This window comes from Artibeus jamaicensis, unplaced genomic scaffold (genome assembly GCF_021234435.1).
Source record: "Artibeus jamaicensis isolate MK-2021 breed Jamaican fruit bat unplaced genomic scaffold, CSHL_Jam_final contig_1132, whole genome shotgun sequence".
In the NCBI taxonomy this organism is placed as follows: domain Eukaryota; kingdom Metazoa; phylum Chordata; class Mammalia; order Chiroptera; family Phyllostomidae; genus Artibeus; species Artibeus jamaicensis.
The window spans coordinates 1994879-2019384 of record NW_026521221.1 but is presented as its reverse complement, the minus strand read 5'-3'; the positions used below and the strand labels follow the sequence as shown (position 1 = coordinate 2019384).

Below are 24506 nucleotides of genomic sequence, written 5' to 3'. Positions count from 1 at the left end.
GTATTTCTGTATTGTCAGAAAAGAAAATATTTTAGATTGATCTTGAGTTTTGATGAAGATTTATTAACTTGCTGCAAAGGAAGAAACAAGATGTTGAAAACTGTGGGTTTAAGAGGGATATAAAGATAGATAGATTATATAGTTGGGAAACAGAAAACTGATTTTTAAAAGAATAAGAAGAATTGTAGTTCCATTGTGCAGGGTCATTAAAAACAACATGTCTCTATCAGTTGCTGTAAAGGAAGTCTGTGTAGATGATCTCAGATGCCAGGGTTGCTGTCAGAAGGAAGGAAAAGAACACAGTACATGTTAAGCCAATGATAGGATGTACTGATGTCTGAAATTGGAATAACAAGCTTTCAGCTCTAAACAATACGCCCAGTTGGGCCACATAATTTAAAAACACGCAGCTTTATCTGCCAGAGCGCAGAAGTTGAGTGCCAAGCATCATATTCAAACTGTAAATAAGCCATTGCCAATAACTCTCTCAACCTATAAATAAAAATACTGAATACATGGAAAAGTTCCAGTTAACATTTCCATATACTGGTCACAAAAGTATCTGTCTTTTTTCATCATATAAAGCCTTCCCTTTTCCTGTAAACCAGAAATAAATTCAATAAATGGGTTTATTTAAGCATTTGTAGTGTGCCTTCTACATGCCTAGCGAATGCTGCATTAATTGTAGCTGGGAGTTCTTAGATTAAGGAGCAGTAGGGACCCTGAAATTACCTCCTTTTTGGTTGAAACAATCTTGGCTGGACAGTTTTAGGTGGTAAAATGGTAAACCATTTCCTGGTATGGGGGTTGGGAGATGAGGGACTTGTACTCCGAAAGAATATCATGTCACTACACTGTAATTATTTAAAAGCAAAACTGTAAAATTTTTAAAACAGTACATTAATGCTCATGAATAATATAAGATAGTGATTTAAAAAATATTTGTTGCTCTGTGTCATTGACATTTTAATGTCAAAAGGAATACATGCACAGTGGGGAAAAAAGTCATAAGAAATATCCCTTTAATTAGTTTGGTGTATATCTTTCCCACCCATTTTTTAATGCATTCTAAGGTATCTTTGTATGTACACGTGTACACATATATGTATGTGTTTATGCATATAAAGAAGTTCTAGCTCTGACTGGTGTGGCTCAGTGGATTGAGTGCCAGCTTGCAAACCAAAGGGTCACTGGTTCAATTCCCAGTCATGGCACATGCCTGGGTTGCAGACCGGGTCCCCAGTTGGGGATGCACAAGAGGCAACCACACATTGATGTTTCTTTCCCTCTCTTTCTCCCTTCAACTCTCTCTAAAAGTAAATAAATACAGTATTTTTTAAAAGCTCTAGAAGCTTAGTATGTGAAGACAATATGAAAAGTGGGGCAAGAATTAATAAAGAACTGCCTTTCTAGCTTTTATATCTCGTTTTTTAAAAATCTAATTATTATAGATTTTTAAAAGTTAACACTAAAATGTTTTTGCAAATCTTCTTTTTATAATATTTCTGATGCAAGTTTTCATTTTCTCATATTCGTAGAACCAGATATAAGAAGGCCTGCCTTTTCGTGAAATCTATGGGAGGTCCTTACTCTGATCATAGTTCAATCTTGATGAATAAGAAACAAGTGATCTTATTTAAATAACTGCCAATTTTAGAATATAGTGCCACGCACTAACCTAAGTAAGAAATTCTAACCTGTTTTCTCTGTTATGTCTAGAACCTGTCACTATGGACAAAGTTCATTACTGTGAAAGATTCATTGAACTTATGATTGATCTAGAGGTAAGAAATGTGTCGTTACTTTACTATTACACAGTCATTTTAAGGAGGCTAAGATTAAGCATATGATTATATGCAAAATATTTTTTATCACCTCTGACTGGCCTTTGCAGTCAGAGGTGATAAAAGACACCTTTCAAGGTGTCTTAGAGAAGCAAGTCAAAAGCAATAGAGTCTTGAAGCTTTCTGATGGCTACAGTTTGTAGGAAAAATGGTTCTTGGTACAGCTTAAGACAAGCAATGGCAGTTTGTTTCCTGTCACATTTCAGTGCTCCTTCACAGAGCTTTAAACAGTGGCCGAAGTCATGGCCATCTCTTAAATAATCTCACTTTTTAAAATTTGCCTACTGTCATTGATGAAGAAAGATATAGCTGCTCTTGTCAATTTTTTAAATTAAGATTTAAAAAAAAGATTTCAGACTAGTAGGTAAAAGATTTTGATGGAAAGTTCAGATGCAGAGTTGCTGTAGTTCAGATTGAATTTATTTCCTTTCCCTCTTTAATGAAGGAAATTGAAAGAAATCCTTTGTTTGTTCCTATCAGGAAAGGTAGGGTGGTTTCTTGACATGAGGATTAGAGTGTTGGAGTAGCAGTCATTTATGAGATCTTCATTCAAGCCAGTGACTGATTTATAACCACTGAAGATCTCCGTAACCTCACCTACAGAATGAGGGTGTCTGACTACATTAGTGTTTTTCCAGCTGAGTGGTACAGTTTCGCTGTATCGTCTTGCTGGCCACTGTAGGGGGATGTGGGAAATGGAAGAGAGGTCTCCACTCAGGGTTCCTCACTCCCTTTTTTCTCAAAGCAGCTCCATTTTTAAACCTACACACAGTACACACTGGGATTTCATACAGGGTTTTGTTTGAAAACTACTGGCTGAGACATCCGGGATTTTTTTCAGTGCTGTATTTTTTGAGAAGTAATAACACTGATTTCATTTACAACATGGACCTTGCCTTGTGCACGATGTCTTCAGGAGACTGGAGGGTACTTTGGATGTGATTGACATTTTCGTATCAGTGATTTTCATCTCTAGCTGGAGAAAACCCACAAACTTACCGCAGTGGTATTTATGTTTTTCTAGGCCCTACTCCCCACAAGGCGCTGGTTTAATACCATCCTGGATGACAGCCACCTTTTGGTTCACTGTTCCCTTTCCAATCTTGTTCATAGGGAAGAGGATGGCCATCTTTTTTCCCAGGTGAGCATTATGTATCTGAACATGACTTACTGTTCTTATTTCTAAATTGATCTTTCCCTTGCAACTGAGAGTACCAAAATTACCCAAAGTAATTTTGCTTTATATCGAATTGAATAATGAAAATTCTTAATTGTTCATTTTTAAGTAAAATCAAGTCTTAATGTACAAAATGAATGCATTTTTGCCCTGAATGTTGTGGCTCAGTTGGTTGGGCTTCATCTCACAAAGCAAAAAGTCTCCAGTTTGGTGCCCAGTCGGCATATGCCCAGATTTTGTGTCAGTCCTCAGTGTAAGGCAACCAGTCAGTGTTTCTTTCTCACATTGATGTTTCTCTCCCTCTTTTTTTGCATCTCTTCCCCTCTCTCTAAAAACAAAGAAATAAAATCTTAAAAAACAACAGAATGAATGCATTCTTATATAGGTAGCCTCTAATACTGATATATTACAACCTTTTGTTAATCATATGTGACCTTATTATAATCTTACTAAATTCTGTAAAGTTTGGTGATGTAGCTCACATAACCACTGTGCAACATAAAAGATGATGAGCGTTCATTTCAAGTGAATGGTGCCCTAATTCCATGGCTCTCCTTCCATGAGGTGGCGACAGGCAGCTGACAGCGTAGAGATGTTTATGCTCTGTTTGCTAACTTGGATAGGAAGATGCATTATTAGGGTTTTGCACGTCCTGTAATGTCATCCGAAAGAAAAGCCTTCTAACAGAGTTCCCTTTAAATAAGGTCATAGTTAGAGATACAGTTTTCATGTGTTTAGATATTACATGGGTTGGTCAAAAAGTCCATGTAGTTTTTTCTGTAAAATAAAAGATACATGTTTCATTTTCACCAATAACTTTATTGATCTGGATATTTTTAGTAGGTAGAGGCCAGGGGTGCTGCTAAACACCCTCCGATGCATTAGACAGCCCCACAGCAAAGAGTTATTTGGCTGAATTGTCAATGGTACCAGGAAACGTCACAAACCACTTTTTGTACTGCACAAATCTTTTTTTGCATTTCAGTTGCTTTTTTACCTTTTTTGAAGTAAGAAAGCATAATACACAGAAAATATTGCATATTTTCTTCCAACTACAATATTTAAATGGCTGCACAAAAATTCACCAATTTTGATAAGTTTTTTTAAATGTATGCTGATATGACAGCTGTCACAATGCAGTCTAACAGAATTGTTTCGAATGAAGTTAAAGACAACTAAGCACTGCTAGAGCCATCGTACGGAAAAAACTATGAACTTTTTGGCCAACCCAATAAGTCTTCTTTTATCTTGTATCTGTGAGCATTCCTTTTTTATCTCATTCTCTTATTAAATCCCAGCGATTTGACTCATATTAAAATATCTTAAAATTCTAATATCTGCTATGCCATAGAGTAGCATTAAGAGTAATAGAGATTCGGGGGGAAGGTCACCAGTGAACTGTGTTGATGCGACCACCGCAGGGGACAGCAGGCCTCCATTAACAGCAGGAATGACAGTCACATAGAGAAAGGGCCCTGGTGGCCACAGGGACTGAGCAGAGGAGTAGACCGTTTAGCTCTCCCCACCTCGCTGATTTCCCCCATTGAAGCAGCATGTAGAGAAGAGTGTCTCCAATCCCGAATTCCAAAACTCTTCAGCGGCGTAAGGAAAAGACCTCGGGGGTTCCCTGTAGTGATATAATTCTAGAAATTTGCAGTAATGCAGATAGATTTTTTTCATTAAAATGATTGGCTTCCTTTGATTAGATCCTTAATGTCTCTTTATTTTGGGGATTGGAGTTTAAGTTCTTCTCTGAATAAGTAGAACATGTATATGATACAGATTTAATTTATTCACGAGGCACAGGCATATCTGTTCCCACAGAAATGAGACTGCATTTGCATATGTTCTGAAATGTTTGTTGCACTGTTCATATCACAGACTTTTTCAGAACCTCTGAGAAAGTAAATGTACTTGTTTATTATTTTAAATAAATAATGTTTGTGCTTTTGTGCTTGCACAGTTTATTAATTTAAATATTTCCTTTCAGCTACTGGACATGCTTAAGTTCTATACTGGTTTCGAGATTAATGACCAGACGGGGAATGCACTGACAGAGAATGAGATGACTACAATTCACTACGATAGAATCACTTCCCTGCAGGTAATCGAGATGCTTTATAGCCTTTGCTTCTGCTCCATAAAGTCAGGTCATGAATAGTTAGGATTCGTATAGTACAAATAGAAGAGGTATTAATTTAACACAGTTTTCATCTTGAATTTCGAGTGCATTAAAAAAGTGCTTTCTTTCCTAGGCCTCATTCTGAGAATCGGTATGTGAATATTTGATACTCAGAAATTAGTTACTGGGCCAGTTTAGTGCATTTAAACATCAGTTTTGTTTCATGAAAGAAGCCATATTAACATATGACTAAGTAGTGTGAACGTTTCATGCATTTTAGAGATAGACACAGGTAATGGACTTGACCGGTACAGCTCAGACGAGAAGTGCCTCTGTGTTCTGTGACCTCGTCCTCCTCCTGAGCTCTGTCTTCTCCGGTGGCAGAGTGAGGCCTTCATTGCCAGTGTGAAGTGATTCAGTTCTCCCTGTTCTAAGAAGGCATTTACTTAAAGTAAAGACGCAGTCAGACTTCAGTTCACCTTTCTTTGATAATCACTTCTACTGTCTCCCAAGGAGTCTCTGCTTGTCCTCCTTTTCCCCGGGTGGCATTGGGGTGCCTGGAGACACTAGGATAATAGCCTCCTAGTTTGCGAGAGGAATGACCTTCACAGTGTCCGAGCTCAGACGTCGTCTTGCTTGTCTCAGAGCATTACTCTTGTTTGTGTCCTGCCTCGGCCCTCGAAGTGACCGTAGCTGGTTGGGTGTGTGGTCTGTTCTGCCAGCACAGACAAGTCATGATGATTGCTCACGAGGGGCTTGGCTGTCTCCTAGTGAGGAGGCGCTGACTTTGATCTTGACAGTGAACTGCAAGCTGACTCTCATTCATTTTCTAGCTTAGCTCGCCCATCAGGTGTGGGATGCATGGTCATTTTGCCATTGCCTGTAGTAATCTGTGGCAGGCTCATCTGTAACCTTGGCCCCCTTCTGCATGGTACTCTGTGGGTACATGAAAACTTCGGATCTTCTCTGTCAGAAGGGCATCAAGGAAGACTAGGGATGTTATCTCACATTTTCCTATCAAATCGGCATAATGTTGCTGTTTCTGTTTTCTTGGAGCTTAACTCTATGTTGGTTGGCGTTGGTACCCTGAGAGGCTCTTTTCAAAGTTCAACATAAAGCAGGACACAGCACACTATGTTTTTGAGCCCCTCTTCAAGCTATCTCTTTCTTGGGAATTTTCCTTGAAAACTAAAACTTTTAGTTTAGTTAGGCCAGTTCTTGGTAATAAAATGTTTTGTTTTCTCCCTCATGTCAGAGAAGCTGACTTTCCTGTATATTCACAGTACAAGCTTAGAAATAAGAAACCAGGCATTGACTCTGTTTCTCCGTTCCTGCCAGGAGAATTCTAGTTTTTCCCCATTGTATTGAATACTTCTGGCTCAATAAGGCAGAGGTCACATGTGAGGAGCATGTATAAGTCTATTAATATTTAAAAAATATTTTCATAATAGAGTATATAAATTGTATTCGATTGTATTAACAGATATACATTAATTATTGATGTTTAAAAATTTTTTGCTTTTCTTTTCTAGAGAGCTGCTTTTGCACATTTTCCTGAACTCTATGATTTTGCCCTCTCAAACGTGGCAGAAGTAGACACCCGGGAGTCCTTGGTCAAGTATTTTGGCCCTCTTAGGTAAAGTGACATGAAAGGAAAACTGAATTTCAACTTTCTTTCTTTGAAGCATTTTTGTACCACTTCAGATAAACCTCACTGTTACCCTATTTATTGACAACTAGAACTAGTGCTTCTCTCTAGCATTTGGTATCTTTGGTTTAGTATGTAATGATCCATCTTCTTTTTTTTTTGTAAAATTTGTATTTTACATAACATGCAGTTTTCCTAGATCTTAAATTTTTCTTAGAATTGAGCATAAAACTGGTATCCAATCAGTCATAAAATACATACAACAGAAATAAAAAATGTTCATCATACACTAGCTTCCGCTGTGGCCACGGTTTTGCTTTTTGCAGTGTCAGTCATTTGTGGTTCTCTGTGGTCAAGAATATTAAATGGAAAATTCCAGCTATATAAACAGCTCATCAGTTTTAAATTGCACACTGTCCCGCTCCATCCTGCCCGGGACGTGAATCACCACTTTGTCCAGCGTCTCTCTGCTGGACAAAGTCCCAGAGAGACTAATGCACTTCCTGCCCATTAGTCCCTTAGTTGCCACCTTGGTAACCAGATTCACTGTTATAGTATTGCAGGGCATGTGTTTAAATAATCCTTATTTACTTTTCTTATTTTACTGATGGCCCCAAAATACAAGAGTAGTGATGCTGGCAATTTAGGTGCCAAAGAGAAGCCATGAAGTGCTTCCTTGGTTTAATAAGAAAGTGTGTGCTAAGGTTGCTAAGATCTGAGGTAAGAATGAATCTTCAACCTTGAAATTGTGAATCTTGAAACTAAAGAAGGAAAAATATTCATAAGCTAGTATTGCTGTTGCATCACAAACTGCAAAACTTATGGCCACAGTGCGTGATAAATGCTTAGTTAAGATGGAAAAAGCATGAAGTTTATGGGTGGAAGAGTGCTCGCCTCAGCAGCACACACACTAAATGTGTGGGTGGGAGACACAAACAGAAATGTGTTCGATCGCTGTGCCAGAAAGCACTGAGCCTGTACAGAGACTAGCAATGAATGACACCAAGACATTCACTGCAAGTAAGGGACAGTCACACACATTCAGGAATCGGTTTGGACTGAAATGTAAAAGTTACTGGAAAGGTGGCATTGCTGATGAAGAAGCTGCTGCCACGTTTCTGATAGAGGTTAAGTTGATTAAGGATGAAACGTATGTGTGTAGAGGGGAAAACATAGTATGTACAGGGTTCGGTACTGTTTGAGGTTTCAGATGCCCAGTGGCGGGGGAGGGGGGTTTGCAAAATGTCCCCCATGGCTAAGATGTGGGGACTGCTGCGTGTAACATTAGAGGTATGTCTTAGGAAGATTTTTGCACATTTAAAATTTATGAAATTAGTAGTACTCTCTGTCACTTTGCTATCTGCTAATATATTTTTTAAAAATAGTAATAATAACATGCATTTATTTGCTATATGGTAGGCACTGTGTTAAGTATGTAAATAACTTAATCCTGAAAACATCCACTCCAGAGGAGTAAGCATCCCATCACACAGAGAGTCCCTGAGGCACGGAAGAGTTCATTTAATTTGTCTAGGTCACAGAGCAAGTAAGGGACAAATACGTAGTCTGCTTTCTGAACCCTAACATTTAAAAAAATTTATTGAGGTATAATTGACATTCAACGTTATTTAGTTTCAAAATTCAACATAATGATTTGATATTTGTATGTATTTCAGAGTGAACACCAGAACAAATGTAGTTAACATCTGTCGCCATAGTTAGGGAATTTTTTTTTTGTGTGATAGAACTTTTAACATCTGTTCTCTTAGCAACTTTCTAACGTGCAGTGCAGTGCTGTTGCCTGTACCGCCGTGCTGCACCGTGCATCCCCGCGACCTGTTCAACTGGGTTTGCGTCTTTTGACTCCCGTCCCGCCCTGGGAACCATCAGTCTGTGCTTCGTATCTATGAGCTTTTTTTTTTTAAAGAGTGCACATATAAATGAAATTATACATTCCTGATGGAAATTCAGAGTGGTAGTGATACTGGAGAAGTTTGACAGTTTCTTGTTTCTTGTAAAGTTAAGCATGCACTTGTAGTGTTCTCACAGACATTCCCAAGAGAAATGAAAACTGACTTTCACAGAAAAAACCTATACAGAAATGTGTATAGTGGTTTTATTTACAGTTCTCCAAAACTGAAATACACAAATATCCTTTAACTGGAGAACGAATAAACATGCTGTGATACATCTCTATAATGGAATATTATTCAGCAATAAAAAGAACCACTCATACTACTCAACACTGAAACGATACAACAATGTGGGTGAATCTCAGATACATTATGCTAGTGAAAGTGAGCAGTGTCAGAAGGCTGCGCAGTGACTCACTTGACCTTCGGGGAAAAGCAGTCACAGAGATTGCAAACAGACGAGCGGTCACCAGGGCCTGGGGCAGAGTAAGGGACCTGTGCTTGGGTGGCTGCACGGTACCCACGAGCAGAAAGCGGTCAAGCTCATAGTGGCAAATGCAAGTTTTCCAAAATTCCAATTTCTCACCTGGAAGTTCACATTTTCTCTTTGGCAACAAACACTGTTAGTTGTTTATCTTGAAAATACAGGTTTATTTTGTTCAAATTAAATTTTTTTTGCCATTTATTCAAGTCTGAATAATCGTCATTTGTCAGTTCTGTCAAGTAAACATTGCATACAGAGTGTGCACTTCCCGTTCTGCCACACGAGGTTTTTTAAAAACAGGTGCTCAGGTGTCTGAGTTTAATAACTGCTTCACCAAGGACATTCCTAAGCTGGGTTTTTGAGAGGTTTTAAAAACTGCGTGTGGCCTGAAGAATGTGGTGGCCACTTACAGTGCTGGTCGGTGCCCCTGCCTTGATGTGTAGGCCAGTGGTAAACCCACCGTTGTTTTTTGCACCGTCACCGTGTATGGACCAACAGTGGGAAAAAATGATGTCTTGGTAGTGATATGAAAAGGGCTTGTCCTTGCAGACGCACTGCAGGGATCTCAGGGACCACGAGAGGTTTTTCAGGAGATACTTTAAGAACTCTGTATTAGGGGTTTTACTTTCATTGCTGATATTTTCTATTTGCTACCTATGTTGTAGGATTATATTTGCTAAGTAAAACTTTTTATACAGTCTATAAAATTACATGTTTCAGAAGTGAAGTAAAATAATAAAATTTTGATTTGAATATTCTCTACTCTGCAGTTCAAATACACTCCACCAGGTGGCATCATATCTCTGCTTGTTACCAACTCTTCCTACAACTGAAGACACAACTTTTGATAAAGAATTTCTTCTAGAATTGCTGGTAAATACCTATTAATGTTCTTTGAATTTTGCATGTGGTTTTTCCTATCCATCCAAAACATTCTTAAAAATGTAGATTGATTGGTATAGGTTTTTTTTCCGGACTAAATATTGGATAGGTTATTTCTTCTTTGCAAATTATATTAATTCATTTGGTTTTATCCAGTTTCTTTTCTCATCTCTTGGATATCTTTTCTGAAGTCTTTTTACCTCTTAAAACTGCTTTGTGGCACGAGTTTATTCTAAGCAAACATGTATGAGAAGCTTCTGTGTCAGGCACTGGAGTCAGGTGTTGGGGGGATGGAGGTGGCTGACACCGTTCCTGCCTTTAAGAGGTCACAGTTACACACTGTTATGTGGATACAGCACTTTGAATATTAAGCCAAACCTTTATCACTAGAAAACTCAGGGATGTTTAGAAATAAAGTTATCACTAACTTAGCGGTTAAAGAATTGTAAGGGATTTCTCAGTCATTTGGGAAAATGATGGCTTTAACTCTCAAAGTAATACTTTTTTTCCAAGTTTTATTTTTTCTTTTAGGTTCATAGCAGAATTGAAGGGAAGAGATGTACCTTATTTTTAACTTCAGTAAACTATTTCATGAAATGGATGAGTGTTTAACCATACTATGAAAATTTAGGATGTTTACAGTATCACTATTAGAAATAGTGATGCACTCATTCCTTGCACCTGTGTTTATTCTTGGTCCTGTCTGTGTCTATTTAAAAGATATAAGATGCAGCCATATTATCCTCCAGAAAGTGTGTGCTCCCACCAACAGCATGTTAAAGTACATCACTTTAAGCTTTCACCAACATTGGATGTTATGAGTCATCCCAATTTTTGCCACCCTCAAAAAATAATAGCTTGTTTTAATTTTGTGTGTGCTGACAGCCAAAAGGCTGAGTTGTTTCTCGTGTGTTTCAGACTTCTATCCTATACAAGCATGCACTGTGGATGTATGCGTGCACTTTTTACACCTGTGGAACAATTGTGGGCACACCGTTTTGTGACTCGTATTCCAAGCTAATAGTAGGGTATAGAATATAATCTCCTACTGTAGAAAGAAAGATGATATACTAGTTTTGGGGTAGTAATGGGAAACTGTGTAGCAGGTGTTTAAAGCCTGGCGACAGGTGTGTTAGTGCCATTTGGAGAGAGTTTCTTGGGAAGGGTTTTAAACTGATGCACATATGAAAAATACCTTACTGACATATTTATTTACATAAAATGTGTATCCTGGGTCACCGTCTTTGCCTTCTTTCTTACAAATCATTTTTTATGGTGTCTCAGCACAAGTGCTTTCTCAAAATCTCTCGTCCTGTTTCCTGACAATGTAAAATCTTCTGTAGTAAGTCAGGTTTTGGAGATTTATAGTAATTCCTTAAAATTTAAATTACTATGTGAAAAAGAACACTACCATTTTTAAAGTATAGTGTTCCAGCATTACCTTACATTTATCCTTTTACTAAAGGATTTCCTCAGGCTTTGGGTTCTTCTAAAATTCCCAATCACGATTAAACAGTTGAAATATGGCCCTGGCCAGTGGGGTTCAGTTCGAGTGCCGTCCCATAAACCCGAAGGTTACAGGTTTGATTCTCAGTCGGGGATACATACCTGGGTTGCACCTTGGGTCCCCAGTTGGTGCTCAGATAGGAAGTGACTGATCGATGTTTCTCTCTCACATCAGTGTTTTTCTTCCTCCCTCTCTCCTTTCCCTCATTCTAAAATCATAAGCATGTCCTCAAGCATTGATAAAAATAATAATAACTAACCTTTAAAAAGGTTGAAATATGAATATTATTTAGATAATATCCACTACTTTTTTCCTAAAACCATACTATCTCTTTTAAAGAGAATGTGACAAGTTTTTCATATATATCATTATTTCAGCATGTGTCAGTTAGACAACAAACTTATTTTAGTATTTGAGATAAATCACTCTAATATGAACAATGCAAGTTTACATAGAGATCACCGCGTCCAACTCTCTCATAAATTAGACTGACGTCAGCTTGTTAATAAACTCTCCCAGAGTGTTTAGCAAGTTAGTACAAGAGTGAACACTATAACCTAGGACTGGGGGCTCCTGTTTTTTTCTTACACAAACCAGTGCTGGGTGCTGTGGTTTTTAAGGTCTTGGCATGTGCCGGGTGCTTTGATGCTATTTTACAGTATTCCATTTTATTTTCATAAGAAACCTGAGAAATGCTGGACGTTTTATCTTTTTCATGGAAACAGGAAACTAAGATCAGAGAGGTTGAAGTGACTTGCCCGGCTTTTACACAGCTCGTCAGTAGAGGGACCGGACATGGAACTCACGTCTCTCTGACCCAGGGGCCGTCACCATTGCTGTTTCGTTCATCTGTGGTTTATGGGGGGAAAGAATGGAAAAAGGAAATAACATTTCTTGTTAAGTGCTACAGTAACTGCAAGATGTGAAATATCTCATTCCATACTTTTGGTGAATTTCTCCATAAATTATTTTGATTAAAAAAAGACGCTTCTAACTTTCTGCCTGAACCTGTTCTTTTAGGTATCTCGTCATGAACGTCGAATTTCTCAGATTCAGCAGTTGAACCAGATGCCTTTGTATCCAACGGAGAAAATCATTTGGGATGAAAATATTGTCCCAACAGAGTACTACTCAGGGGAAGGTACGGTAAAGAATTACAGAGTCCAGGTGTGTCGTGAAACTGAGTTTAGAATTTACATGTAACTGAAAAGACTGCTATGTGCTATATATGTTGGGATAATTTTATGATACCCTCAGGTTCAACTTAAGAAGCTAGAAGCTGTTTTGTATTTTGAATGCTTAGCATTAACAATTTTTATTAAATTTAACCGTGTGTCCGTGTGTGTGTGTGTGTGTGTGTGTGTGTGTGTGTGTCATCCTGCGGAACATGACTGTAGCACAATTAGTTGTGTTGTGAGGAGACCTGAGAGTGTAGGAAGTGCAGCTGGTCACTGTGCCAGCGGAACAGGCTTTGTTTGGCAGTGCTTTGCTTTTCCAGGCCTTTTGTGGAGGCCCTTCTTGCTTATAGAGCCAGGTAATGACCACCCTCAAAAGGCATGGTCACTTGTTAATAGTAAAGCCTTAGTTTTGATTCAGAATGATATTGCTTAGTTTGTTCAGCACTCTGTTTTAACAGATCATTTCCATATGCTTTCATTCATCCTATAAGGATGAGAATTTGCTACCTCTGAGTGTATGCCGAAGTGCATTCAGACACATTTTGAAGACCTATCTCAAAAAAGTTTTGAACAATAGTATTAGAAGAAATGTGGCTATTTTAAAGACATTGCTAGTATGGGTACATTTATTTAAAAGTAAAACTGTAACTTCAGAGTTATGTCCTGAGCCATAGCTCCAATAAACACAGCATACTAAAACTGTTCTGGGTTGCAGAATAGGCAGTCTTCTTACTTTCTAATGTACTGACAATGGTTAATATATTATTTCCCCACTTTGCAAAGTGGGGAAAATTGTTCATGCTGAAAGTATTTATGACCGTATATGTATGGCATCTAACTCTTTGACTGATCAGTCCATAAAAGGTACATAACACTTAGGAATATTTTGTCTTTTTAATGAAGAGCTCATGTGTCCTTAAACATGTAAACAGTCTTATGTCTAGCTGTTGGTTCTATTCAATGATGTTGGTCTTGGTTTAAAACATCTTGCTTAGTATAAAGTATTACTTCTCTTTCATTCCCATGGTTAATGAATTTAAGTGAAAAAGAATACTTCTCAGAATTTCAGTCTTTACACTTTTCATAGAAGGAGAGTATTTCAGAGCAATATTACTTACCAGATGGTTGAATGTAACACAGCTATTTGCAGACTCGGCTCCATCTTGCATTGCTCCTCATTGGCCGCGGATGGGACTGTGCGTGAGGATCTGATGCCGTGAGACAGGCAGAGATCAAGCTGTTACTACATGATTGTGCAAGCTGCTTGAGGCTCCCAAGGAGAGAAACTAAGTGTAAAACTGGGATAGATATGAAAAATACAGTGTAAGAATTAAGAGAATACCTTGCTGAAACTTTGCCTTTTTAAAGGCTTTTAATGATAAAATAAACACAAATAGGGAAAGCCACACAATATAAATGTGGGGCTTCACTAGTTATCGTAAGGGAAATACCGTGAAACCCTTGTAACCGTCAGAACCCTCCCATTGCCCCTTTCCAGTCCCCACTGCCTTCCTCTACTTGAATGGGGCTGTTTATTTCTTGGCTTTTATAGCCATCAGTATCTTGCATTTTAAAATAGTTTTATCACCCAAGCATGTAGCCCTAGACTCTAACGTCAGTCTCGTACATTTTAAAAATACCTTTTATTTTATAGGTACCCCTGTATCTCTTCCTTGTCTTTCCATGGAAGACCTGCACTGTCTGATCTGTGTAGTTTCTCACAGTCCGATTTTTCTAAGTGACTGTGAGCCTGTCCCTCTGCCCGTTTGTTTGTTTGTTTGCTTGCTTGCTGGCTTTTTCCTGCAAATTGGCAGCTGGATGCAGAGGCTCAGTCGGGGTGAGGTTCTCTCTCTCTGGCCAGAATCTTGGTAGTGGTGCGTTTCTTTTTCAGCAGGAGGCACATAACGCCTGGTTGTCTTTTCGTCATGTTAGTAGTTGTTGCTGCTTAACAGCTAGATTTGTTCATTCAGTGAGCACTGAAATGGTGACATTTTCATTGTCTTTTTTTTTTTAAATAAAAGTACGCTATTGAAGGAGATGGTTTCTTTCACCTTCTGACTTTAAAGCAATTGAACTAGATTTTTAACTGAGAGTTTACTAACATAAACAAGTGTGAAATTCTTATACATTAATGTTTCTTGCTTTTAGGTGTGTTACTGCTTTGGTAACTATAATAAGGATGGTGAAAAGAATATGATTTTCAAGTGAAATATATTTTGGCTTTTTAAAAAAACTTTTTGAGCCCTGGCTGGTGCAGCTCAGTGGATTGAGCGCGGGCCTGGGAACCAAGCAACCATGGTTTGATTCCCAGGGCACATGCCTGGGTTGCAGGCTAGTTCCCATCAGGGGACTCACAAGAGGCAACCATACACTGATATTTCTCTCCCTCTCTCCTTCCCTTTCCCTCTAAAGATAAATCAATAAAATCTTTAAAAAAAAAACCTTTTTGCTATCTCTGCTGAATGCACAGTCACTTATCATCCAAGGGAAGCACTGTCGAGTGAGGACAGTGGAAAGACTACTCTTCACTGATACAGACAGAGGAGGAAGCACAGCACAGTCAGGCAGGGCCTCCCCCTGCAGGTCCAGCAAAAGGCAGAGGTGCGGGAGGGCGCAGGAGTGGTTGTCGAGACGGCGCTGTGCAGGGTAATGTGCTCATTCAGTTTTCTGGGTGATTTTGTCTTGGACTAATTCCATGGTAGCATTACTGATTTCGAGATTTGCTAAGTGTAGGTTAAATGGTAACGAGTTTGTGAGTTTCACTTATGTGTGGAAATAGGAATAAGACCTTATTAAATATGCTATATTTTAGACACCATTAAATTGCATTCTTACCAAATTTGTGATACCTTTTTTGTATAGAGGACAGATGTCTGATTGAAAAATTAATTCAAATACGGATGTTATTTTCCTTTTCAGGTTGTCTTGCTCTTCCCAAGTTGAATTTGCAGTTTCTGACTCTTCACGATTACCTCCTAAGGAACTTTAATCTCTTCCGCTTAGAGTCGACTTACGAAATCCGTCAGGACATCGAGGACAGTGTCAGCAGAATGAAGCCGTGGTTAGTGAATTGGCTCCATTTGCAGTGAAGAGATGCAGACGGTGACAGACACACTTCTGCCAGAAGGCTCAGAAGTGCATTTAGAAATAGTGTACCTGGTGTGCAGATGCCCTCCAAAATGAGAGATACTTAGTCTTTGAGAAATCCTTCAGTGTAACTTAGAATACATCAAAAGTGCTAAAATACAGAGTCTGGGTATTTGCAGGTGGGACTGGGGATGGGGGAAGGTAGGTCCTTGTTCTGGAGGTGAGAGGGGACAGAGAGGGGCCAGGGCTGGGCACTAGGAAACGAGAAAAGGGGAGAGCCTGTGGGCTGGCCAGCAGGGCGGTCGAGGGCCTGGAGGAGCTTCTGACAAAGGGGTGTCTGCTGCCCTCACGGCTCTGGGACGTTCCCCGCTCTGCTTGGCCCACCTGAGGAACCCGGCAGGCGGCGCGGGGCACTTCTGAACACTGCCCTGGGAAGTCTCCCTGGTCCTCCACCCTGAGGTGTCTGGAAGAGCCTAAATCATCAGCATTTCCTTTTAGGGCCGGTTGAGTTGGTCTTGTTATCTGAGGAATTCATCTGCTCCCCAACCGCTAGCTCATGTCTTTAGATAATTCCTTTAGCTAAGGAAAAAACCTTTCATTCTGGTTATTGCAGGCAGTTCTGTGATGGACTTGTGAAGGTTAAGGTTAGTTTTGCCTTTTAGTCATGATTGATTTGTGGTGAGTGCCCTTGGTCACTGTTTCATTCTAAGTATAAAGTTGACACAGATAAATTGTATGTCACAAGTGAAATCTCCAATAATAAATGTAAAATGAATTTTTGTTACAGTACAGCCAGTGCAGGTACCCCAGGCTTCTGCCCTTCTAATTTTAGAGAGCTACAGAGACACAGTGGTCATGATCTATTTTTCCCTTTTGCATTTTATTTCATACCCAGTTCTATTCTTTAATTAAGTATTATGTGAATAGTTATTTTGGGTGAGCCTGTGAAACACAAAATAAAGTATTTTTGACTTAATAATCAGTTGAGTCAGTAGCAGGCTAGCGCTGTGCACACCCGCAGGCTGAGTGTCCCGCCCACAGCTTGGCTGGAATTACTGCCGTTGTTGGGGCCCCGGGGGAGTGCTTGCTCCGGAAGCGTCCTCAGGATTCGCAGTTACCTTGCATTTCTGTGCTCAGATTCAGGGCCTAGTTTTGGCCATTTTGCAAAGTATGGATTTATTAACTAACAGTTCATCAAGTAGAATTTAGTTATATTTTACTTAAATGCCAAGAAAAGCAGTAACCCAGTTTTTATGGTCTGTTTATAAGGGATTTTGTTTTTAACTTACAGTTTCTGCTAATGGGGAAGAAAATGTCACTTTTTGTAGTTAAGTTGTGGTACTAAATTTTTCTAAAATTTTATTCCTTATTGCCCATGACCGAAAACTTAAAAACAGGCAGATCTAAAAACGGGCCGGGCCTCATTCTCTTCCACACGTTCTGAAGGTAGGAGGGGAGCGGGGGCGTTTTTCTGAGGGCCCTGCTGTCAGACGGATGACACTGCGCGGCAGGGTCAGAGGGCAGGCCCGGGAGAGGCCGAGGCTGTACTTCCCTCCTGACCGGTGCTTGCCCGGGTGGGGACAGGCACTCACTGCAGCTGGACCGCAGGGGTCTTTTTTAAGTATGATGGAAGTATTCTCAAATTGGATTGTGGTGAGAGATGCACAATTCTATAAATTAATAAAAATCACCGAATCGTACATTTACAGTGAATGAATTGTACATTTACAGTGAATGTATTTCATGTCAACTGTACCATAGTAAAGTTGTAAAATATGAGGGCAGTGCTAAAAAGTTATTACAGAAGCTTTAGACACAAGGTAATGCCTTTTAAAAATTGTCCCAGGGTGAACCAAGTCATTGGATTGCAAAGTTTTTATTTTTAATTTGTTTTACTTTTTGATGTTATGAAGTTCTGCAGTTTTTTACTATGGCACAAAGCCTTTACTTAGAATGTAGTTATCTTTGTGAGCATGTCATTTTTGGCAATACTTGCAAATTTTGGAATATTGCTGCCATTTTTTTATTACAGGTTTCCCAAATATACTATGTAATATAAAAATTAAAGTACTACTGAGATTACTATAAGCAGGGAGAATGGGTGTTTGGGTGTTGGTGGGCTTGGTTATTACAACTGACTTAGTTGTTTGTCCCCCCAGCCCACGACAGCACCTTTCAAATGGTTCACATCTTATACCCTAAGAAGGCATTTACATGGGTATTATCATTTGCTTGTTTTAATTTGTTAACTTCTGGCTTGTTCTAAAGTGTTTTTGAAACAGCTTTTCAAAATACTAGAGCACATAAGATAAAATTAAACAGCTGAGACTATTTTGATAAAGAAGGGAAAAGGATAGGAATATAAAATAAAACTAAATGTGCTGGATTGTTTCATTCTTTGGCAGCTGGCTCGGCTCTTATGTGCAGAGTTACCTTGTTCTCTGGGGGTGTACAGGGTGCTCCCCTATTTCCCCTTCTTTTCTGGACCATGTTTGCCTCTTATTCCACCGTGTATACTCCCTATAGATTGAGACTTAGATTTTTCTTTTCAAGTATAGAAATAAAGAGTTACTAAAGTTAGGACTTAAATACTAGCTAAACATGTATTCTTACTCGTTTTACTTATCCAAAAGTTATATCTTGTTTGAGTAATCGTCCACTTCTTTGGTTTTCAGGCAATCTGAGTATGGCGGCGTAGTATTTGGTGGTTGGGCGCGAATGGCTCAGCCCATTGTGGCTTTCACTGTGGTTGAGGTGGCCAAACCCAACATCGGTGAGAACTGGCCGACCCGAGTTCGCGCTGACGTGACCATCAATCTCAACGTCAGAGATCACATCAAAGATGAATGGGAAGGTAATTCTGCATTTCAGAAAGTGGTTACCTTTTAACTTTGTGGTTTATCATGTAGAATTTCACTTAGAGAATTAGCAGAGCACTTTGACTAAATGTTACCCTTTTAAACTCTTTAAATTTTATCCTTAAAGTTCGATTTGAAGAATGCCAGTTGTCTTTATAACTACCATTAGTAAAAAATACCAGGGATTGTAGAAGAATGATTCAGTACCTTAATACTTTAATAAAAGCATCAAATAGCATTAATATCAAAGTGTTTTGAAAATTGCAGTTAGCAGAGCTGAAAGTGTTTTAAATCTTAAATTTAAGAAGGTAATGTTTATGAGTTTGCGGGATCAATACAAAAAGGGTAAAAATATTAGTGTTCACTGAAAAAAGGGGGAATATACAACAGAACAAGGAAAATTGGTATTTTTATAAGATAAAAACAAAGTTGAGAATAGGGATGCATACCATTTATGGAAATAAAAATTCACAATATAAATCAGACTCAAAAGAAATTATAGGGGGATCTAGCAAAACAACTCAAAAAGAAATAGTAATCGTTTATTTACACCAAAGGGAGGAAGTCAGAAAATCAGTGAAGTCCTGTGTACTCAGGATAAATAATAATTGCAGAAAATTAGGAGGGTTTTTTTTTCTATTTTTTACTAGACAAGAGTTGACGGATGGGAGTTCCACAATTACTGTTACTTAGGGGCAAATATGTTGAGAGTTACTAAGTCTTACAGAGTTAAAACATTGCTAGCACCTATGTCAGAAATGGTACGGAACCGAGTTTTAATTGGCACTTGTAACTTTTTCTCCCAGCTGTCTACGGGAGCTCTTGCTGCCTTGTTGTAAGAAGCAGTAGCTGGCAGGTTTTATCTCCTTGCACCTTCCTGGCATGCCAGAAGGAAAGGGATAGTCCCTTAGAGGTTCAGTTTTCAGAAGTTACTGCTCTCGACGGAGTTGTTTATAACAAGCCCTGTATGATATATTTATCACATAATTCTGAAGGAATGCTGCAGCGAAGCTGGCCAAATGTTTTAACAAATGGCCACTGTAGTGGATATAGTTTGTGACAGATTTTGTGACTCCAGATTGCTTCAAAAGTGTTCCAGTCTGATGCATTACATGTCTAGAATAATGTGTACCTTTATTATGTCTGAACTTTGAGAAAGGCGTTAAGTTGCTGGAAAAGGTCTTATATTTGTTAACCCTTAGTGTTTAAGGGGGTAATAAACTGAAATAACTTCTTGGCTACCCATAGATGTAATATTGGAAATAAACTTAAAAATATATAAAAGACCCTTCACAGAAATTTATAGATGACAGACGACCAGTCTGCATTACTGGGTTAAGGGGGAAAGGCTGTTTCTCTAAACCCCATTCCTCCATTACTTTGCAGACTTCTGTCAGGACATCAGTCTTCTGGGGAGGGTGAGGGGAGCTCTTTTTTCTTTTAAACATAGGCCTCTGGTAGAATGAGAAATAGCATGGGTGAATTTTGATGGGCAGGATAGAGAACAATAGGGTGTTGTGGGAGAAGCAATTCATACTTGAAGGAATGGTGAGGAGAAAAGTGTTTTACGGGAGGCGAGAGCTAAAATTCAGACCCAGTATTGATCACAGAGAGAATAACCAAGTAGCAAATTTAGACAAAAGTAAGAAGGAGGTTGTGTAAATAGTAATGAACATTGTTTTGTAAAAACAGTATTATCTTGTAAAAACAGAATAGCTTTTGCCCTGGCCAATAGAGCTCAGTTGGAGTGTTGTCCAGTAACTGAAAGGTTGCAGGTTTCATTTCCCCTCAGGGCATATCGCTAGGTTGCGGGTTTGATTCCCCATCCCCAGTCCAGGTCTGGGTGTGTATGGTACCCAGTCAGGGCACATACAGGAGCCAACCATTCATGCTTCTCTCTCGCACCCATGTTTCTCCCTTTACCTCTCTCTCAAAACAATGAAAAATGTTCTGGGATAAGAATAATACATATATAGATAAGAATAGCTTTGAAGAGTTTAAGCTAGATACTAAAAAACATCCTTGTCCCTGTCAGGAAGATGTGAAGTTCAGGCCCTCATCTGCTCCATACCTCATTTAAAATTGAGGAAACAGAATTAAGGAAATTGAAATGCCAGATTCTGTTCCAAAAGGCACGTTCCAAAAGGAATGAATGTAGATGGTTGAAAGGAGAGAGGTAATGGAGTTCATTGTCATGTAGGTATTTTTAATGTCCCACAGTAAAATGATCTGCTTTAGGAGTAAACAGGTCCTCATCCCTCAGTGATGTGCAAAACTGACATCGGTAGGGACTGAGTTACTTCTCAGGGCCACTTCTTTGGCTCTGACACTTAGAAGTTTTAATGAGTCATGCAGATCAGAAGTCATGTGGGCAGTACAAGTCACAGTAGAACACTTCCTCTTAGTTCTCATGCTCTGCTCCTTTGCTTAGCATTTGTTGAGAAATAAACTCATTATCATGTATCAACAGTTAGGATTTCTAGCACACTTGAACTCTATACACTCCATATTGAAGCAAACCAAAATGGTCCCAACATTGTTAGGCACACACTCACATTGCTGATTGGATTTACTTGTGTGTCCTGTTACTTATCAAGGTTACAAGCACAGTCTTGTCTAAATTTGCATTTTTGTCATACACTGGCTAACAAAGTCAAACCAGAAAAGAAATAAAGATTAAGTAGTATGACAGCATATGCTTTGTAGTCTACTTTCATGTTCCTTGTCTTCACTGTCTACTTTTAATCGAATAGGGAATCCAGTTGCATTTACTGTTTGGCCAGATAGCTGAGAAGCCATGGACTTTGGGGCAGGTCTCCTATTTCTTCACATTCACTTAAAAAATGTTTCAGTATTTGCCAACAAACTGTATTCAGCCTCCTCAGCATGGTGTCTGCAGACACTGCTGTTGTGCCTTGATGAATTGTTTTTGAGTTGACCTTTTTTAGTGAAATACATTTAGACTGTGTTGTTGGAATGACTGATGGATAGTTCAAAGTGATGTTAGAAACCTGCCAAATGTGATACAGATGGATTATATGCCGGCCATATTTTTGGTTACTTGTTTGGAATGTTAAAAATAAGAATGAAGACGAGCATTCAATATTGGAACTGTCGCCTGACTTGGGGGACTTATTTAGTAATGTATTCATGGCATAAAATTTTCAAATTTTAATATAAAGAAACTTTCATTTTATTTATTTTTTATTTATTTATTTTTAAATATCTTTTTTTTAAGATTTTATTTATTTATCTTTAGAGAGGAAGGGAAGGAGAGAGGGAGAGAAATATCAATGTATGGTTGCCTCTTGTGAGTCCCCCACTGGGAACTGGCCCGCAACCCAGGCATGTGCCCTGACTGGGAAATGAACTGCGATCATGTGGTTCACAGGCCCGCACTCAATCCACTGAGCTACAGCAGCCAGGGCCAAAAACTTTCATTTTAATTAATACTATCAAACACTGAGTATTAGAGGTTATGGGAAAGCCCATGCATGATTATATTACAATGCAAATGTAATCATTGGCCATCTCTGATATTTTAGATGTTTTTTTTTTTTGTATCTCTGTTCCTAAGATGAAAATTTGTCAGAAAGATGAAAAACAATGATAAGTGAAAATGTCTTTATGTTTTACCAGGTCTCCGTAAGCATGATGTCTGCTTTTTAATTACTGTGCGTCCCACAAAACCGTATGGTACCAAGTTTGACCGCAGGAGACCTTTTATTGAGCAGGTGGGCCTGGTTTATGTCCGAGGCTGTGAAATCCAGGGCATGCTGGATGACAAGGGACGCGTCATTGAGGACGGTACGGGGATCTGTGTTTTGAAAGCTTGTGTACCTAATGATACATTTCTTTGCCTTCTTTTCCTTTTGCACCTCAAGTGCTATTTTTAGTTGTTTTGTGTACTAAGTTGACACAAAGGATTACATGTAAAATGTGTATAGCATACCTACCACTCAGTTTTAGAAATAAATGATTTCTAAACATCTATGTTAAATACTAGAAAGGACAGGATCTTTTGAAATTATCTTTATGTAAAGCTTCCTTTTATAATACTTTACAATATTGCTTTTACAAAACTGAAAACCTTTGATAGTTGTTCAATGATATATTTGTCTAATTTTTTTCTCCTTAAGTTTTATTGATTTCATTCATTATGGGAGTGGTTCTCAATTGGGAATAGCACTACTCTGCAACTTGAAATGTTTGGTAGTATTTATGTTGGCAGGTGACTGGGGTAGGGATAGGGGATGGTTAATTACTGCTGTTTGCTGGTTGGGAACCAGGGATGCGAGCACGTAGACAGAACCGACTTGTAGAAGGAGCTGTCCCACCTGGGATGCCCATGCTGGCATGACCCCATTTAGAAACTGCGCCTTTTGGTGTGTCCGCGCCACACTGGAGGAAGAGTTGTCTTGGGCCACATGTTAAATACATTGCGACACGTAATCACAAAAGAATCTCGTAATGTTTTATGTAAATTTGCAATGTTGCATGGGACCGCTTTCATGGCCATCTTGGGCTTCAGCGTGGCAGGAGGGACGCAGGTCGGACACCCCTGCCGTGGTTAGTTAGCTCTTTGAGTCTTAAGCTTTTCACTGATTGTTCTCTGAAATGTTTATGTTGTCCTCACCTTTTTGGTAATACTATTAAATTGTAATTATAACTGCATGCATGTCCAGTGCTTATTTTATAATCTGTAATTTTACAATTTACTAAACCTCTCATAGAACTTAAAGTAGTTTCTATTACCTGTGATTTCAGGAGATTGCACCATTGCCAAAGTACTGACAATTAGGCCACTTTTATCACTAGAATACAAGTAAAATAGAAGAAGGGAATGGTGGATATTAGAATAAACATAACAGGACCAGAGTTGGAGGCCCAAGACAAAAAGAAGCAACCTCTGAGCTTTCAGCTGTCAGTGGATGCAGTTTCCTTTCCACTAGTGATATCAGTGTGGAATGTGGAAAGACACGCATGGCCAGCCACGTACAGTAGCCACGGGTGATGACAGAAGTGCAGGGGTTCGACTTCTGAGGCTCCGATTTTAGTCGAGTCATACAGAAGTAATTGGAGTTCCTGGCATCGCATCATAGACATTACAGGACTACTTTAGGGAGAAATAGTAAGAATTTAGAGAAAGAAAATATTTTCTGCTTTTTAGAATTTAAAGTGGATGGATGGAAAGCATTCTAGTCAGGGGGGTGGCTGGAGTTAGGTCTAAACAGTTTACTCACTATTTCTGGAAAAGGAATACTGCTAACTTACTTTGATATTTGGAAAACACATACTTTGTTTGACAAACTTTTTCAAAATACTCAGGGCCCGAACCCAGACCCAATCTTAGAGGAGAGTCGAGGACATTTAGAGTGTTTTTGGATCCAAACCAGTACCAACAAGACATGACCAACACTATTCAGAATGGAGCGGAAGATGTGTATGAGACTTTCAATGTAATAATGAGGAGAAAACCAAAGGAAAATAACTTCAAGGTAATTTGGGGGCTATATAATTAAAAACACTGCATAATTTGAAAATTTTTTGAGATATATATGTAGCTACTAGGTTTAAATGATTTGTTAAGAAAAATAATGATCACTAACTTTTTTACTGATTTTGAGATAGAGGGAAAGAAAGAGAGAGAAACGTCGATGTGCTGTTCCATCTGTTGAAGCGCTCATTGGCTGGTTCTCATATGTGCCCTGACTGGGATCAGACCCAGGCCCTTGGTGTGTTGGACTGTGCTCTAACCAACCGAGCTACCCAGTCAGGGTGTAATTCATGTGTTATTTTAAAGGTC

General features: G+C 38.9%; 1 protein-coding gene across 1 annotated transcript in view; it reads left to right on the top strand.

The window, feature by feature from the left end:
* The window catches only part of AQR (aquarius intron-binding spliceosomal factor), an 87364-nt gene that overhangs the window by 27263 nt on the left and 35595 nt on the right, over window positions 1-24506 (top strand). The window contains exons 10-19 of the mRNA XM_037133156.2: window positions 1720-1784; window positions 2869-2985; window positions 5012-5125; window positions 6676-6779; window positions 9959-10061; window positions 12598-12718; window positions 15675-15816; window positions 18518-18696; window positions 22340-22507; window positions 24029-24198. Of these exons, the coding sequence (XP_036989051.1) occupies window positions 1720-1784; window positions 2869-2985; window positions 5012-5125; window positions 6676-6779; window positions 9959-10061; window positions 12598-12718; window positions 15675-15816; window positions 18518-18696; window positions 22340-22507; window positions 24029-24198 (1283 nt within the window). The remainder of the gene's footprint in view (window positions 1-1719; window positions 1785-2868; window positions 2986-5011; window positions 5126-6675; window positions 6780-9958; window positions 10062-12597; window positions 12719-15674; window positions 15817-18517; window positions 18697-22339; window positions 22508-24028; window positions 24199-24506) is intronic.